The 16,861-nt window shown below is 40.0% G+C and overlaps 1 protein-coding gene across 2 annotated transcripts in view; it reads left to right on the top strand.

Moving 5' to 3' along the window:
* negr1 (neuronal growth regulator 1) overlaps positions 1 to 16,861 on the top strand; it is a 162,695-nt gene that overhangs the window by 103,368 nt on the left and 42,466 nt on the right. For both annotated transcript variants that reach the window (XM_078258841.1, XM_078258840.1), the window contains exons 5-6: positions 11,388 to 11,508; positions 15,933 to 16,081. In XM_078258841.1, coding sequence (XP_078114967.1) covers positions 11,388 to 11,508; positions 15,933 to 16,081 — 270 coding nt within the window. The remainder of the gene's footprint in view (positions 1 to 11,387; positions 11,509 to 15,932; positions 16,082 to 16,861) is intronic.

Below are 16,861 nucleotides of genomic sequence, written 5' to 3'. Positions count from 1 at the left end.
GGTTTCACTGGATGTCATTGTTACATTATGTAAAAGGCTATGATGGTGTGCATTGACCCCATCAGAGCATCAGCATTGATCCTCTCAGAATATCCATCTCGTTAATCGCAGTTAAATTAAATTAAGTAATAAACATCCATCATTTATGCCTGCACTATTTCTCATTCATCGTTCTAAAAAGACAGTGAGTGACACTGACATTCAATGGGTTAACAGTCTAATTAAATACATGTCTGAACAATTTCTCTCTGCTTTCAGAATAATTCCTTTTTTAAGCTAAGAGTATATTTGACCTTTGGGCTAATTGCAGATTAGGCCACTAATTAAAATAAGCAAACCAGAGTAATGAAAACAAAATTAAGCTTGAGCATGTTTAGAGTTTTAATAATACCAGGCCGTCCATAACACTAAGCCTGCCATTTGGCTTTCTATGATACGATGAGTTAGAGGCAGAAGGTTTGAGGCATTGTCATTGTGCAGCTTTTTCCAATGTTAAGTCCAGTAACCTCTGTTTGGATTTCTCTAAGACTCAAAAGACTACATTGAACAGACAGCATTAATTAAATGACTTTGCCTGCCTTTGTCTCGTCTTTACACTTCCAGGGATGAATGAATGGCGACTGAATACTTTTATCAACCTGAATGATGTCAGTCATCCAGAGGGTGATGCTTGAATCTGAGTCGCTGAAAAGCCCTGCTTGGCGAAAGGATGTATCAGCAGTGATTTTACCTAATGAAATCTGATCTCTGGCCTACTTTCCAAATTCACATATTCATCTTCACTGCAGGTGGGTTCCGTTATTGGCTGAAATTCTCACAGCACAGTGTGACTCAAAGGCATAAATATCACATCTAGGTGGCTGCGTCGGAGGGATGAATGAGAAGGAAACAACGGTGGGAAACCTCCGCCTGAGATTAAAAGCCACTGTTTGATTAATTAATGAACCCACCTTGTTGTAGAATGAAAGTGTCCATGACTAACTACATACCGATAAAACAATAATAAAAACCTGTTTCTTTTTTTCAAGATGAGAAATCAAAGGTGCCTGACCTTCCTTTGTAGTGTAGACAGAGAGAGCTGTCTGCTCTCATTCCTTATCGGAAGAGTGACACTACAGAGTTTGAGCATCATGTTGCAACATGGGATTTGACAGTTTGCACAAACTTTAGTCACATGTGGAAAGTACACAGACAACCAACTGTCTTGTTTTGCTACATTTTATTTGCTCGTCACTGTTTCCCATGCTTCAACTGAAGCTGTTTGAAACCATGCCAGATGCTCTGATCATCTCTCCATCTCTCGTTTGTGTTATAATCAACAGGGCTGCCACAAGTCAATATGCAGGAAATAAATGTAAAGAAGACCAGAGTAGATCAGTTGATGCCATGTTAGCAGCACAAATGTTTGAATTATTGATGCAAAGTAGGAAGACCCTGGCTTTTTGGGGATATGGGTCTCTCTTTTATTTATGTTGATGCAAAATGTTGTTTTTTTTTAATATGAAGCCAGTGGTTATGTAACTGCCACATTTCTGAGAAAGTTAGAGCAGAATACTAATGTCATGGTCTTTAGCATAGTATAGCTCTGTCACACTAGATTCAACTTTGTTATTTAGTTTTTTCTTACTGTTTGCTAGGATAGTCTGTATGATCTTGTCCCTTCCTATCTTGATGTAGAGTTCAGGTTTAAACCAGTGCAGGCGCCTCTCCCTCTCTTCAACATCACTTGTTTTCCTTCATGGCAAGGTTTCACTTGCTTTGCAGAGTGAAGCTGTGCCCTGTATGCTTCAGACTTTGCCAGTCATTTGTACGCCTCCTTCCTCCTCCAGTACCCTGCAGCTGTGAATTCTGCTCACATATTCCCCATGGCCGTATTTATAAAAAGAAAAGCACCTCACTTTTTTCCTGCTCACAGTAATTGGCCAATGAAACTGTGATCATTTTTAATGAATTATGAGCATGCACGTTAGAAGTGCGTCCAGCCATAGTATTGATAGATTTCTGGGCATAATTGAAATGCTGGGACATACTGTCAATACTTCAAATTCTTTACATCACCTTGTCTTTTGTTTGCTCTAACCCTGCCTTTCCCTCTAAAGCTCCCATCATCTGGGCCTGTTTGAAATTCAAGCCCTACCCTGTTAGATACACCCACAACATGCCCCTCTCACTCCCCTGACAGAGTTGTTCAGGGGAGTCATGACCATCTCCGATAAATAAGAGGCTAAACCTGTTTACTTATGGTCAGGAGACACATCGTCATGACCCCCCAGTATTACAATGTCAAGTCATGACAAGAAAGTAAACAACTATTAGTGGAGTGTGAGCTTGATTGCACAGTATTAGCATTTCTTATTAAGAATCATTATACAATATAACATTTGCATAGCTGTACAAATCATTTAGATTTGTATTCCTACATACTGTGTTTGCATGTGAGTGTGTGTCGAGATCTGCCTCAGTGCAGGGGTGGATTGCACTAGTGGATCAAAGGTAGAATAAATGTTCATTCCACAGTTCATTGAAATCACTTATTGGGAGTATTTTAACATCAGGCATCAGGAGTCTCAGTTGAGCATTTGTCGACAGTTTGTAGTATCCATTGAAATACTGTGGCTTACAATTCAAAAGAGAAGACTTCCTCGAATTGGATACTGATCCAATCCTAAGTAGAGTTAAAGCCAGTACCCTCGAGCTGTTTGGATGTAAATCCATCTCTCTACATCTCTCCAAAGCTCTCATCTTGATTGCTATTTGGATTCCTAGCTGCATGCGGGGCCTGAATAAGTGAGCAGAATCTTGATCTTCTGCAGAAAAAACGTGGTCTTGCTGGTACTGTTTCAAAACACATTGACACACAACAACTTCATCTTTTAGCTTGGTCTGCATTTTTTTTGGACCAATCAAAATAACGTTATAACGTTGACAAAAGACAAATGCCTTTAACATTGGGACAGGCTTGCATTAATCTGTCTACTGTGTGAATGTTTTGTGTGTTTACACAGCTGGGGGTGACTTACTGAACTCTCCTGTAGCATTAATGATATTTCCATTTGTTCTGGTTGTGGTGTGGTACTCATCAGAGCAACCCCACCATTTCATACATGAATTTAGTACGATAGGTGGACATTTGTGTACCTTGAACCATTTAGTGTTTAACACAGACAATAGATCCCTGGTGCTGTCGACACACACAGTCCTGCACACTAAGCCGGTTATTTATGCCTTGCATTGTATAAAAAGAAGGAACACAATGTTCCCTAGCTGTTCTGAATAGAAATCTTAATTAATTAATAAATCTTGGCAGCAGAACCATTCCTGACTGACAAAAAAAAAAACAGGACAATGAAGCCCACAGATAGCAGTGGGGAACAGTGTCTCTGTGTGTAAGCTGATAAGTCATGCACTGATGAGTCCATTTCTTAATTGCAATGAAAACTCATTTTCAAATCTGGCTGAAGAGGTAGGGTTATTAATTGATCTTTTAATTAAAAAGCTTGCGTTCTCTAGGTTCTCTTGGCAAGCAATAGTTTGTAGCTAAATAAATCATATTCGGTCTTAAAGCACACCAATTAATCATTAATAGTCACGTGAGATTTACTTAAGGCAAGCGACTCAGTGAAGCCTTGTACATTATAGTGCAATGCTCTCCGAACAAATCGTGTTCATTAATATTAGAAGAAAAGGTTCCCCATTGTATTCTTCATTAACCAGTGTTGTAATGTAACAAAGTACAAATACTTTGCTACTGTACTTAAGTAGAATGTTCACGTATCTGTACTTTACTTCATTATTTATATTTACGGAAACTTTTACTTTTACTCCACTACATTTCCTAAGTTAAATGTAAACTTTTACTCCACTACATTTCCCTTAAGCATCTTAGTTGCTCATTACTACAAAATAAAATCAGAAGAAATTTGTTACACTGGAAAAAAGCAGGTTTGGCGAAGCATTGCTCCTAAATTGCCAAGATAATGCACCCTCCATTCCAGTTGGAAAAAAAAAAACATAGGCCAAAACTTAAGAAGAAGAGGAGGAAGCACACCTTTGGCCATAAAGTTTATAATCAAAGTTTTTTTTTCCTTTTTCTGTTAATACTTGAAAATTACTTTTGATACTTAAATACAGTAAATATGAGATACTTTAAGACTTTTACTCAAGTAATATTCTAAAAGGAGACTTAACTTCTACCAAAGTCATTTTCTGGTAAAATACTTGTACTTTTACTCAAGTATTGCTTGTATTGCTTAAGTACTTTGTACAAGACTGTCATTAACATGCTTGTATTAATGCACGTTATAGAGATGTACAATTGGAGACATCATCTTTATTTTGATGACACGCTACGCATAATGCAGATGTAATGAAAGTCTGTTTGTGATCGACCCACAACTGGCCATTTGTCACCCGGCAGGGCCTTACAGCTCCCATTTTTCTGCCATGCCTGTGCTATTCCTGGACCCAAACCCTTACCCCCATCTGGTGGAGTCACCATGACTCCAGGCATGATTTACAGCACCACCACAGATCTCCAGTGCTCCAGACACTAAATTACCTGGATTATTGGGCCTTCATGATTTTTAGTGCACTACTTTGCATTACTCTCCAAATCCTGTTGGTGAATTGCACAATATATGATGATATAGGACGTGCCAGCATGTTGAAATTGGAATTATTGGATTGGACTGGATTTTATGGCTGTGATCCGTCTTAACAGATCACAGTGCTAGGATCTAAATTGGAAAGACTTCATTTTATTGATATGCATATAAAAGCGGAGCATTTTGGACCACCTACAAAATGATGGAGGATGTTTTTTCTTTTCCAACATGTGACAAAAGTTTCTTGTTAAGTTAACATTCTGCTCATTTGGAGCATAGAAACTATAGTCTGGGGAACTTTTATGAGAGGTGCCCTTGATAAGATAGATGATGATACATATCCCTGTTAGGCATGGCCTATACTGTTCATATTGTATGCTGACGTTAGTTAAAAAAAAATATATATATATATATATTATTATTATTATTTATTTATTTATTTTTTTCTAACGTCAGCACACAATTTCTATATATATATATATATATATATATATATATATACAGTGGGTACGGAAAGTATTCAGACCCCTTTCAATTTTTCACTCTTTGTTTCATTGCAGCCATTTGCTAAAATCAAAAAGGTTCATTTTATTTCTCATTAATGTACACTCAGCACACCATCTTGACAGAAAAAAACTGAAATGTAGAAGTTTTGCAAATTTATTAAAAAAGAAAAACTGAAATATCACATGGTCATAAGTATTCAGACCCTTTGCTCAGTATTGAGTAGAAGCACCCTTTTGAGCTAGTACAGCCATGAGTCTTCTTGGGAATGATGCAACACATTTTTCACACCTGGATTTGGGGATCCTCTGCCATTCTTCCTTGCAGATCCTCTCCAGTTCCGTCAGGTTGGATGGTGAACGTCCGTGGACAGCCATTTTCAGGTCTCTCCAGAGATGCTCGATTGGTTTTAGGTCAGGGCTCTGGCTGGGCCAGTCAAGAATAGTCACAGAGTTGTTCTGAAGCCACTCCTTTGTTATTTTAGCTTGTTGGAAGGTGAACCTTCGGCCCAGTCTGAGGTCCTCAGCACTCTGGATGAGGTTTTCTTCCAGGATATCTCTGTACTTGGCCACATTCATCTTTCCTTCAATTGCAACCAGTCGTCCTGTCCCTGCAGCTGAAAAACACCCCCATAGCATGATGCTGCCACCACCATGTTTCACTGTTGGGATTGTATTGGGCAGGTGATGAGCAGTGCCTGGTTTTCTCCACACATACCGCTTAGAATTAAAGCCAAAAAGTTCAATCTTGGTCTCATCAGACCAGAGAATCTTATTTCTCATAGTCTGGGAGTCCTTCATGTGTTTTTTGGCAAACTCTATGCAGGCTTTCATGTCTTGCACTGAGGAGAGGCTTCCGTCGGGCCACTCTGCCATAAAGCCGTGGAGGGCTGCAGTGATAGTTGACTTTGTGGAACTTTCTCCCATCTACCTACTGCATCTCTGGAGCTCAGCCACAGTGATCTTTGGGTTCTTCTTTACCTCTCTCACCAAGGCTCTTCTCCCACGATTGCTCAGTTTGGCTGGACGGCCAGGTCTAGGAAGAGTTCTGGTCATCCCAAACTTCTTCCATTTAAGGATTATGGAGGCCACTGTGCTTTTAGGAACCTTGAGTGCTGCAGAAATTCTTTTGTAACCTTGGCCAGATCTGTGCCTTGCCACAATTCTGTCTCTGAGCTCCTTGGGCAGTTCCTTCGACCTCATGATTCTCATTTGCTCTGACATGCACTGTGAGCTGTAAGGTCTTATATAGATAGGTGTGTGCCTTTCCTAATCAAGTCCAATCAGTTACTTAAACACAGCAGGACTCCAGTGAAGGAGTAGAACCATCTCAAGGAGGATCAGAAGAAATGGACAGCATGTGAGTTAAATATGAGTGTCACAGCAAAGGGTCTGAATACTTATGACCATGTGATATTTCAGTTTTTCTTTTTTAATAAATTTGCAAAAAATTCTACATTTCTGTTTTTTTCTGTCAAGATGGGGTGCTGAGTTAATGAGAAATAAAATGAACTTTTTTGATTTTAGCAAATGGCTGCAATGGAACAAAGAGTGAAAAATTTAAAGGGGTCTGAATACTTTCCGTACCCACTGTATATATATATCTCTATATATCTCTCTCTATATATATATATATTTCTATATATATATATATATATAGATATATATAGATATATATCTATATATATATTAGGGCTGTCAATCGATTAAAAAATGTAATCTAATTAATTACATACTCTGTGATTAATTAATCGAAATTAATCGCATACATAATTAACGGTGCTTGAACCGATACTTTTTAAGAAAGTAAAAAAAAGACAAGAAAAAAAAAGGGTACTAAACAACAGTTGGTGACATTAAAGAACGGCTTGTTTATTGCTAAGGCCATATGGTCAAAATTAAATGATTTAATAATAATGTATAACAATAACAATAACTTATTTCACTAGTAAATTGCTGTTGAACGACAAAAACAACAACCAGATGGAAAAGGACATTTACAATAACTTCAAATGCACCACGAGGCTGTAGTTTACCAGTTTCATTGAATACACCGGCTGTGTTGTTTCTCCGACGGCAGCTGCAGATTGTTACATACCAGTGTTGAATCCTCTACAGTAAAACACAGTCAAACTTTACACCTTAATACATCCATGCTTTACACCGTTTAGCATTAGCTGTCAGCATTTTCACCGTGTTTAATCCAGCTACTAGCTAGCGGTAGGCTAACGTTAGCTGCTGTTGAGTATTGTGTTAACTAGAGTCACATGCAGCGGGGTTTGTGTTTCCTGTAACGTCTGTTTCAGAGCAGCAGAGAGAAGCGCAGACATATCAGTGGCACCAGATTTTTCGTCTGTATGCAAGCGTCAATATGGAATGGATTATTTTTTGACATAATTAACGGTGCTTGAACCGATACTTTTAAGAAAGTAAAAAAGACAAGAAAAAAAAGGGTACTAAACAACAGTTGGTGACATTAAAGAACGGCTTGTTTATTGCTAAGGCCATATGGTCAAAATTAAATGATTTAATAATAATGTATAACAATAACAATAACTTATTTCACTAGTAAATTGCTGTTGAACGACAAAAACAACAACCAGATGGAAAAGGACATTTACAATAACTTCAAATGCACCACGAGGCTGTAGTTTACCAGTTTCATTGAATACACCGGCTGTGTTGTTTCTCCGACGGCAGCTGCAGATTGTTACATACCAGTGTTGAATCCTCTACAGTAAAACACAGTCAAACTTTACACCTTAATACATCCATGCTTTACACCGTTTAGCATTAGCTGTCAGCATTTTCACCGTGTTTAATCCAGCTACTAGCTAGCGGTAGGCTAACATTAGCTGCTGTTGAGTATTGTGTTAACTAGAGTCACATGCAGCGGGGTTTGTGTTTCCTGTAACGTCTGTTTCAGAGCAGCAGAGAGAAGCGCAGACATATCAGTGGCACCAGATTTTTCGTCTGTATGCAAAGCGTCAATATGGAATGGATTATTTTTTGACATAATTAACGGTGCTTGAACCGATACTTTTTAAGAAAGTAAAAAAAGACAAGAAAAAAAAAGGGTACTAAACAACAGTTGGTGACATTAAAGAACGGCTTGTTTATTGCTAAGGCCATATGGTCAAAATTAAATGATTTAATAATAATGTATAACAATAACAATAACTTATTTCACTAGTAAATTGCTGTTGAACGACAAAAACAACAACCAGATGGAAAAGGACATTTACAATAACTTCAAATGCACCACGAGGCTGTAGTTTACCAGTTTCATTGAATACACCGGCTGTGTTGTTTCTCCGACGGCAGCTGCAGATTGTTACATACCAGTGTTGAATCCTCTACAGTAAAACACAGTCAAACTTTACACCTTAATACATCCATGCTTTACACCGTTTAGCATTAGCTGTCAGCATTTTCACCGTGTTTAATCCAGCTACTAGCTAGCGGTAGGCTAACATTAGCTGCTGTTGAGTATTGTGTTAACTAGAGTCACATGCAGCGGGGTTTGTGTTTCCTGTAACGTCTGTTTCAGAGCAGCAGAGAGAAGCGCAGACATATCAGTGGCACCAGATTTTCGTCTGTATGCAAACGTCAATATGGAATGGATTATTTTTTGTCAGATTAATTAATCGAAATTAACGCGTTATTTTGACAGCCCTAATATATATATATTTCTTGATTCCTTTGTTGTTTTAATCTAATTTTGCTTGCCAGGATTTTAACAACTTTTTAATAGAGGACAGTAATCCAAGTTAACCAGAAATAGGATATCCTTTGAGTCTAATGAAGAAAGCACAGTGTTCTTTTTGGCAGTTGGTAATAAATAAAAAGGGACATCAAAATGCTCCAACTTCATAAAAGGAAGAACATCTACATGAAAGGAGCAAATTTACACAGACAGTTTGCCAGTTGTTTTGTGTTCTTAGTGTTAACATAAAAGTATGTGACCAGTGGCTCTATGAGTGAGGTTTCAGGTATTGACACACCTGCCTGGGCCACCATGTCCACTGTCCTAGCAACTGTACAGCGCAACAGTCAGGTCACCCTGCTGCTTTCAGAGGCTTCAGATAATCAATGGCCCCGCACAATGACACCAATGGAGGATTATAAGGATTCACTAAAACTCTGTCTGTCGGCATACTGCATTGATTTTGTCATACTTGTTATTGGTTTATATTTCTGGGCTGTAGTGCACTGTTACAATTACAACTCTTATGTTTCTTTTCTTTAAGTATAGTAAAGCTCTTCTCTGATGCACATTGTCAGATGCTAATTGCTCTGATGGTACTTTATCACAAGCTTTAGTAACCCTATCATTCTTTGCTGCAGGTTGTTGTAGCTCCTCTGCAAATATGTTGATGGGACTGTAACTTTTTTTGCAGATTGTCTTTATGGTGTGGTTACCATTAATGCTGGTTGCGGTTAAAATACATACAGGTCTGAAGCAATCTTTGGAGTTTCTGAAGCCAGAAAAGTGTTATACTTACTTACTTAGTATAATACTTGTTTTATAAACACAGGGTACAAAACACCCACAGCACACACACACACAGCCAGCAAATACATCCAGTCAAGGTCTACTAATACCCCCCAGCATAGCATCAGCATTTCATACAGTGATATATGAACAGGAAAAGCCCAAGCATAACCCATTACTTGATTCACTTTCTCAAATCCTTCAGATTATTCAGCCCAGCAACAGAAGAGAGGAATAACTGTATTATTGGCACAAATATGCAAGGACAGAAATTCAACTTCATGACTCATGCGAAGGTGCTCATTAGGATGCAGAAGAAGGTTGGTGGAAGGGTATCCATCATCACAGAGTGCACTGTCACCTCAGTGCGCCTCTCCTACATGATCATACGCCACATGTACAAATGCTCACATGTATCTTTTTCACCTTGCACAGATCTGTTACATCCCACCTCATCTAGCTACAGTATGCAGACTTTCACAGCTTGGCAATATGTCTATCTCACAAAAATAAACATAGGTGCTGTAATGAAGCATTTGGCTACCTGGAATTCACATCAGAACTATCTTATTCAGTAGTAATAGTCTTTCCGGCAAGTTCATTGAGTTAATTTGTCATTGTTTGCAGTTTGGGGAGTTTGGTGTTAGTTAGGACCTTGGGGTTGTGTCCAAAGCTGCATCAGTCCATAATGTCTGTTAGGAACATCTCCAAATGCAATTGAAAGGAAAGGTTTGCAGGCGCTTGGCCAAGCTCCTCCACTGGATACAGGCTACATCTTGGATTGACAGGTCACTCTAAAGGCTCATTGTCAGGAATATAAATAGTTTCAGACATGGTTTGGCAATTTACTGCTAGCTGCAGGACAGGCCCTACGAGTGTAAGCTTTTTCCATGTATCATAGGCTTTTAATCAGAATCTGTATGAAGGGCACAAAGTAATTTTTCTTGTATTGTATGTAGGATGAGTGTGCATCTGATTGTGCGTTTAGAGCAGTTTTGTTATTTGTCAGGCTGTGGTGAGTCAAGCAGTCATGATAATACCAGTGGGCATTAAGCCCCTATATGCATTGAGTTCTGTACAGTGCTACTTACAGCAATCACAGCTTGTCCTTACTATTTTAAAGAGGGTCATTTTTGTTTGTCCACAGGTTATGAATTCAGCATTTCTCTGACAATGGCCATTAAATGATACATGTCTATTTTCATCCATGCTGTATTCAACACAATGATACTGTCTATATAATTTTAATTCATTAATTTAATTTCTTTCAAGACTAAGCAGAGTAAATATTTGAAGTATAAAAGGACTGGGCTGCCTCAGAAAACATCCATATGTAAAGCTGCCTTCATGACACTGGCAAAGAGATTTACACCACATTTCAGCACATGAAAGGAGCCTCATTTTGCATTCACAGAACCTGCCAGTGCCATTGAGTCTTTGAACTTCCATTAAGCCATTTATCACCATGCAGTGCAATTCATTTCTTTTTCAGACATTGGGGATGGATGCCCTCTTCCCTCCCCAAATCCGCCTCTGTGGACTCTGAGTGTTGAGTTTACACAAAGTAATGTGTGCACTGACCAAGATGTCGGAGGTTGTCATTTTCAAGTTCAACAATCAGTCAATACATTTTTATTTGTCTCAACAACCCTCCTTCACCAGTGGTTTGTGTGTTATTATGACTTATACATCATTATCCTTTGGATTGCCCTTTTGCTGGTGATAACACAGATGTTTCTTTTGACTGGTATGTCTGACCCTGCATCATCTCTCTGTTTTCTCCAGTTGCCCCATCTATCCATGAGATGAAAAGCCATGGAGTTGGTCTGGGACGCAATGCTCTGCTAAGGTGCGAAGCAGCTGCTGTGCCCTCTCCGACATTCGAGTGGTACAAAGGTGAAAAAAGGTGAGCCCAGTTTGATTGTATGACCTGTCTTGATAAAGTGTGTTTCCAAATTATTCATTTGGTAGTCTGGCTCAACTGATGTACATTGCTGGGATAAAGCCTGACATCACGTGCCGAATGTCAGGCTTTATCCTAAGCTTAGCGCATTGTGATTGGTTTAAAGGTGAGCTTCGCAGGGCTTTTAAAGATAGACTGTTTAAAGTTAGACTTTGAACTAAAGTGTCAATTGACAAGGACCCAACAATTCCAGTGATTCCCCCAAGAGCATGCATGAATGCGTAAGTGCGACAGTGGCAAGGAAAAACTCCCTTTTAGGAAGAAACCTCGGACAGACCCAGGCTCTTGGTAGGCGGTGTCTGACAGTGCCGGTTTGGGGTATGATCAACAATGGCAATAATAGTCACAATAACAATATTGTAAAAGTTATAATAGTTCATGGTGTCGTAGAGCACAGCAGGGCGTAACAGGGCTTGGCAGGGCGTTGGCCCGACATAGCAAGTCGAAGCGTAGCAGGGTGTAATAGGGCACAGCAGGACCACGGCGACAGCTGCCACTATGATGTAGGTGCCATCATGATTCAAGATGATGATGTTGGGCGGAAAAAGAACATAAGGACCGGGGAATAAGCTCCCCAGAGCTATGTTAGTAACAAGCATTTCTGTGACACGAATACACACAGATGGAAAGAGAGAGGAGAGAGAAGCTCAGTGTGTCCAAAGGTACCCCGGTAGTCTAGAACTATATCCGCATAACTAAGAGCTGCAGAGAAGGGGAGATAGGGAGGCTGTGTTCCGTGACTGTGGCTACACACCCACCCCCGTCGGTCTAGGCGAACGCTGCAACTCCTCATACCCTAAATATAGTAAGCTTTCTATGAAGAGAAGCCGAGATAGGGAGACGGTGCGTCATGACTGTGGCTACACACCTTCCCCCGCCGGTCTAGGCGAACGCTGCAACTCCTCACTCCCTAACTATAAGCTTTATCGAAGAGGAGAGTTTTAAGTTTACTCTTAAAGGTGGTGACAGTGTCTGCCTCCCGAACCCAGACCCATTCTACTTTTAGAGACTCTAGGAGCCACAAGTAACTCTGCATTCTGGGAGCGCAGTGCTCTAGTGGGACAATAAGGTACTATGAGCTCTTCAAGATATGATGGTGCTTGACCATTTAGAGCTTTGTAGGTCAGGAGAAGGATTTTAAATTCAATCCTGGATTTTACAGGAAGCCAATGCAGAGAAGCTAATATAGGAGAAATATGATCTCTTTTCTTAGTTCTTGTCAGAACACACGCTGCAGCATTCTGGATCAGCTGGAGAGTCCTAAGAGTTTTATTTGAGCATCCTGATAATAGGGAATTACAATTACAGCCTGGAGTAACAAATGCATGGACTAGTTTTTCAGCATCGTTTTGAGACAAGATGTTCCTAATTTTGGCAATGTTACGAAGGTGAAAAAAGGCTGTTCTAGAGGTTTGTTTTAAGTGGGCGTTAAATGATATATCCTGATCAAAAATAACTCCTAGATTTCTGACAGTAGTGCTGGAGACCATGGCAATGCCATCTAGATTAATTATATCTTGGGATAATGATGTTCGGAGGTGTTTAGGGCCCAGCACAATAACTTCAAGTTTAACATCAGGAAATTGTAGGTCATCCATGATTTGATATCTCTAATGCATACTTGAAGTTTAGCTAACTGACTGGTTTCGTCTGGCTTGATTGATAAGTATAATTGGGTGTCATCCGCATAACAGTGAAAGTTAATTGAGTGTTTCCTAATAATATTGCCTAGAGGAAGCATATACAAGGAGAAAAGAATTGGTCCAAGCACTGAGCCTTGAGGAACGCCATGGCTAACTCTAGCATAATTGGAGGATTTATCATTGATATTGACAAATTGAGATCGATCAGAGAAATAGGACTTAAACCAGCTTAGTGTGATTCCTTTAATGCCAACTAAATGTTCCAGTCTCTGTAAAAGGATTCTATGGTCAATAGTGTCGAATGCAGCACTAAGATCTAATAAGACAAGTATGGAGACAAGTCCTTTGTCAGCAGCCATTAGAAGGTCGTTAGTAATTTTCACCAGTGCCGTCTCTGTGCTATGATGCTTTCTAAATCCTGACTGAAAGTCCTCAAATAGACTATTCCTATGTAAAAAGTCACATAACTGATTAGCGACTACTTTCTCAAGGATCTTGGAGAGAAAGGGAAGGTTAGATATAGGTCTATAGTTGGCTAAGACCTCAGGACTGAGGGTGGGTTTTTTCAGAAGAGGTTTTATCACAGCTACTTTAAATGACTGCGGTACATAACCTGTTAATAAAGACATATTGATCATATCTAGTAATGAAGCGTTAACCACAGATAACGCTTCTTTAAGTAGCCTCGTTGGGATGGGGTCTAAGAGACAGGTAGATGGCTTTGCTGAAGAGACCTTTAGCATTAATTGTTGAAGGTCTATAGGAAAAAAGCAGTCTAAGTATATGTCAGGTCCTGTCGTTCTTTCTAGCACTCCTGCATTATCACCAAGGTGAACCGTTAGAAGTTAAGGGCAAAAGGTAATGAATTCCATCCCTAATTGTTATAATTTTATCATTAAAGAAACTCATAGGGGAATAGATGGCTCAGTAGAGCTGTGGCTGTCAGTCAGCCTAGCTACAGTGCTGAAAAGAAACCTTGGGTTGTTCTTATTTTCTTCTATTAGTGATGAGTAATAGTCTGATCTGGCATTTCTGAGGACCTTCCTATATGTTTTCAAACTGTCTTGCCAATCTAAACGAGATTCTTCCAATTTGGTGGAAAACCATTTACTTTCAAGTTTTCGTGAGATTTGTTTTAATTTGCGAGTTTGGGAGTTATACCAAGGTGCTAGTTTCCTTTGCTTCATCATCTTCTTTTTGAGGGGAGCAACAGAGTCTAAAGTCGTCCGTAGACAGACCGTAGCACCGTCTACAAAATTATCAATTTGGGAGGGACTAAAGTTAACATAAAGGTCCTCTGTTATATTATCCCCAGAGACAATGCATTTGTTTTTTCTGCTATTCGTCCTCTAGGGAGAGCCCACATAAATGTTCTTGCAAGAGTAATTTGTGCCTGTCCTCACCTTGCATCCTAATAAAATGTTTGCTGGCAACTGGCTTAAATCATTTACGCCACATACACCAATCAGTCTAGATTCAAGTGTCAGTTCTTGAATTTAAAAACCAAATTACCCCCATTACCCATCATTTACCTACTCCTGGTGAGCACAATTTCAATCATCAGCTCACACTGTGCTAATTGTAATTATGGGGTGGATTCAATTTATTCAAATTGCTAAGGAGGCAAGTTGGCATGATTCTAGTCTTTACTTAATTCAAGGACTTGAATCCTTTTGTGACTTCTTACATGGCTGAATGGTGATTTCTTCATTCACTCCTCATCATAAAAGGACATTAGAAGGAGGACTTAAGCACAGAACATGTGTAGCGTCTGTACAACATTAACACTGACTGTGACTACTCCATTGCCCATTTACTGTGTGAGGCCACTTCTAATTTTGGCTCTGTGTTGATTGCAGCCATACTATCAGTGCAGTGCTGCTGCCAGTTTGTCTCAATCGTAAGTAGTGTGACAGTTTAGACAACCAAATCTTTCTCCTGATGTGTCACTGCTTTCATTTGTCAATGGGAGTGGGTGAGTGTTTATGTGTGCGTATGCAGGGGTGGGGGGTTTATTTCACTATGACAGAGGGGAGCCTTGACTAGTTTGATGTTGAACTAGCGAAGAGGCGAGACTCCCACCGAGATTATCAGTGAGTGTTGAGCTAACATTTGTGGAGTTCGCCGTGGGAGAGGGAACAACAGATTTGTGGATATTTGCTGGACATAAGGTCACACATAGTGTTTCAACTAAGAGTGCCAAATGTGAAACTGTAGCAGTAATAGGAACCACACTGATGAAAACAAACTCAGTTTTAATATCTACGATAATCTCACAATCAAGATGCACAGCATATGCTGTTATAGACTGAATTTTAATCTCTACAGGCTGTTAAAGATCATCACGACCACCAAAGTAAACAATTAAACATTTGTCAATGTCACAGCACAGATGCCAGGCACAACTGGAATAAGATTTATTGTAATCCCCCTGCACCTGCAACACAGCGATGAACAACATGTCAAGTGGCACCCAGCTGGTTCATCTCTGGGTCATTTCTCTCCACTCTCAGTCCTTCAAAGCAGCTCTCCAAGGCAGACGTGACAGACCAAGGGATAGATAGATGTGTTGAAGAGGGTGATGAAGTGCTGTACAATCTGAAGATCCACTAAAGGATGACAAACAGTTGTACCGTCTTTGACTCATGCTCCCCCGCCCCCTGACACTTTGTGTGTGGGTGAGAAATAAAAGCTTCATTTGTTGTGATTGTGGTCTGTTTACAGGATTATCAAGGGTCAAGGCATCGAAATCAAGAACCTCAGCTCCAGATCAGTCCTTACAGTGACCAACATGACAGAGGATCGTTACGGGAACTACACATGCGTTGCCTCCAACAAGCTAGGGACGGCTAATGCCAGTGTGCCTCTCATTCGTAAGTTGTCATTCTATCTGCTTGTGGCTAACTGGAGTGGTGGAGAGTGAGAGGGCTGAAAGAGTGTTGTGGATGTCAGGGGGGGTTTGTGCCCTTCAGAAGTGTTTTCATTTTTGCTGCAGCATTCTTAATATATGTAGAAAAAGCTAAAGTGATGCAACTGGGTGCCCACACATCACCAGTAGAAGTGGTTTCTCATTTCCTAGTCATCAGTTTTGTGAATGTTGATTGTCTATTATGGTTGCAAAGTCTGTATGTGTGAGTGTGTGTGTGGTGTGTGGTTTGCTTTCAAAGTCTACATCTGCTTGTGTACTGGACAAAAACACCACCTGAAAAGAAATTTGGCTTTGAGGTAACAGCATTGTTGAATGCCAAGTACTGTAGCAGTATGACTTAAATGTTAAAGAGGTCTGAGAGTCAGCCCTTTCATAGATTTCAAGACGCAATGAGGCATTGGTTAGGTGGTGTTAAAAAGCCTGATGGCTGAAGGGACAAAGGATCTGCTGAACCTCTCTGTCCTACAGTGCAGCGAGAGAAGTCACTCACTGTAACTGCTGCTCTGTCCAGCCAGGACGATGTAGAGGGTCATTACCCATTATGGCGTGCAGTTTGTTACATGCTCGGCCCTCCACCACAGTTCTTAATGAGTCCAGTCTTCTGCCCAGCACTGAACTGGCCTTTTTGACCAGCTTGTCGAGTTGTGTGTTGCCTCCCCAACAAACTGCACCATAAAACAGGACACTCGCCGCCACAGTCTGATAAAACATGTGCAACAAGTCG

This window comes from Sander vitreus, chromosome 9, assembly GCF_031162955.1.
Source record: "Sander vitreus isolate 19-12246 chromosome 9, sanVit1, whole genome shotgun sequence".
Classification (NCBI taxonomy): domain Eukaryota; kingdom Metazoa; phylum Chordata; class Actinopteri; order Perciformes; family Percidae; genus Sander; species Sander vitreus.
Note: the sequence above shows the minus strand (reverse complement) of the source record. Positions and strands in the feature narration are given on the sequence as shown.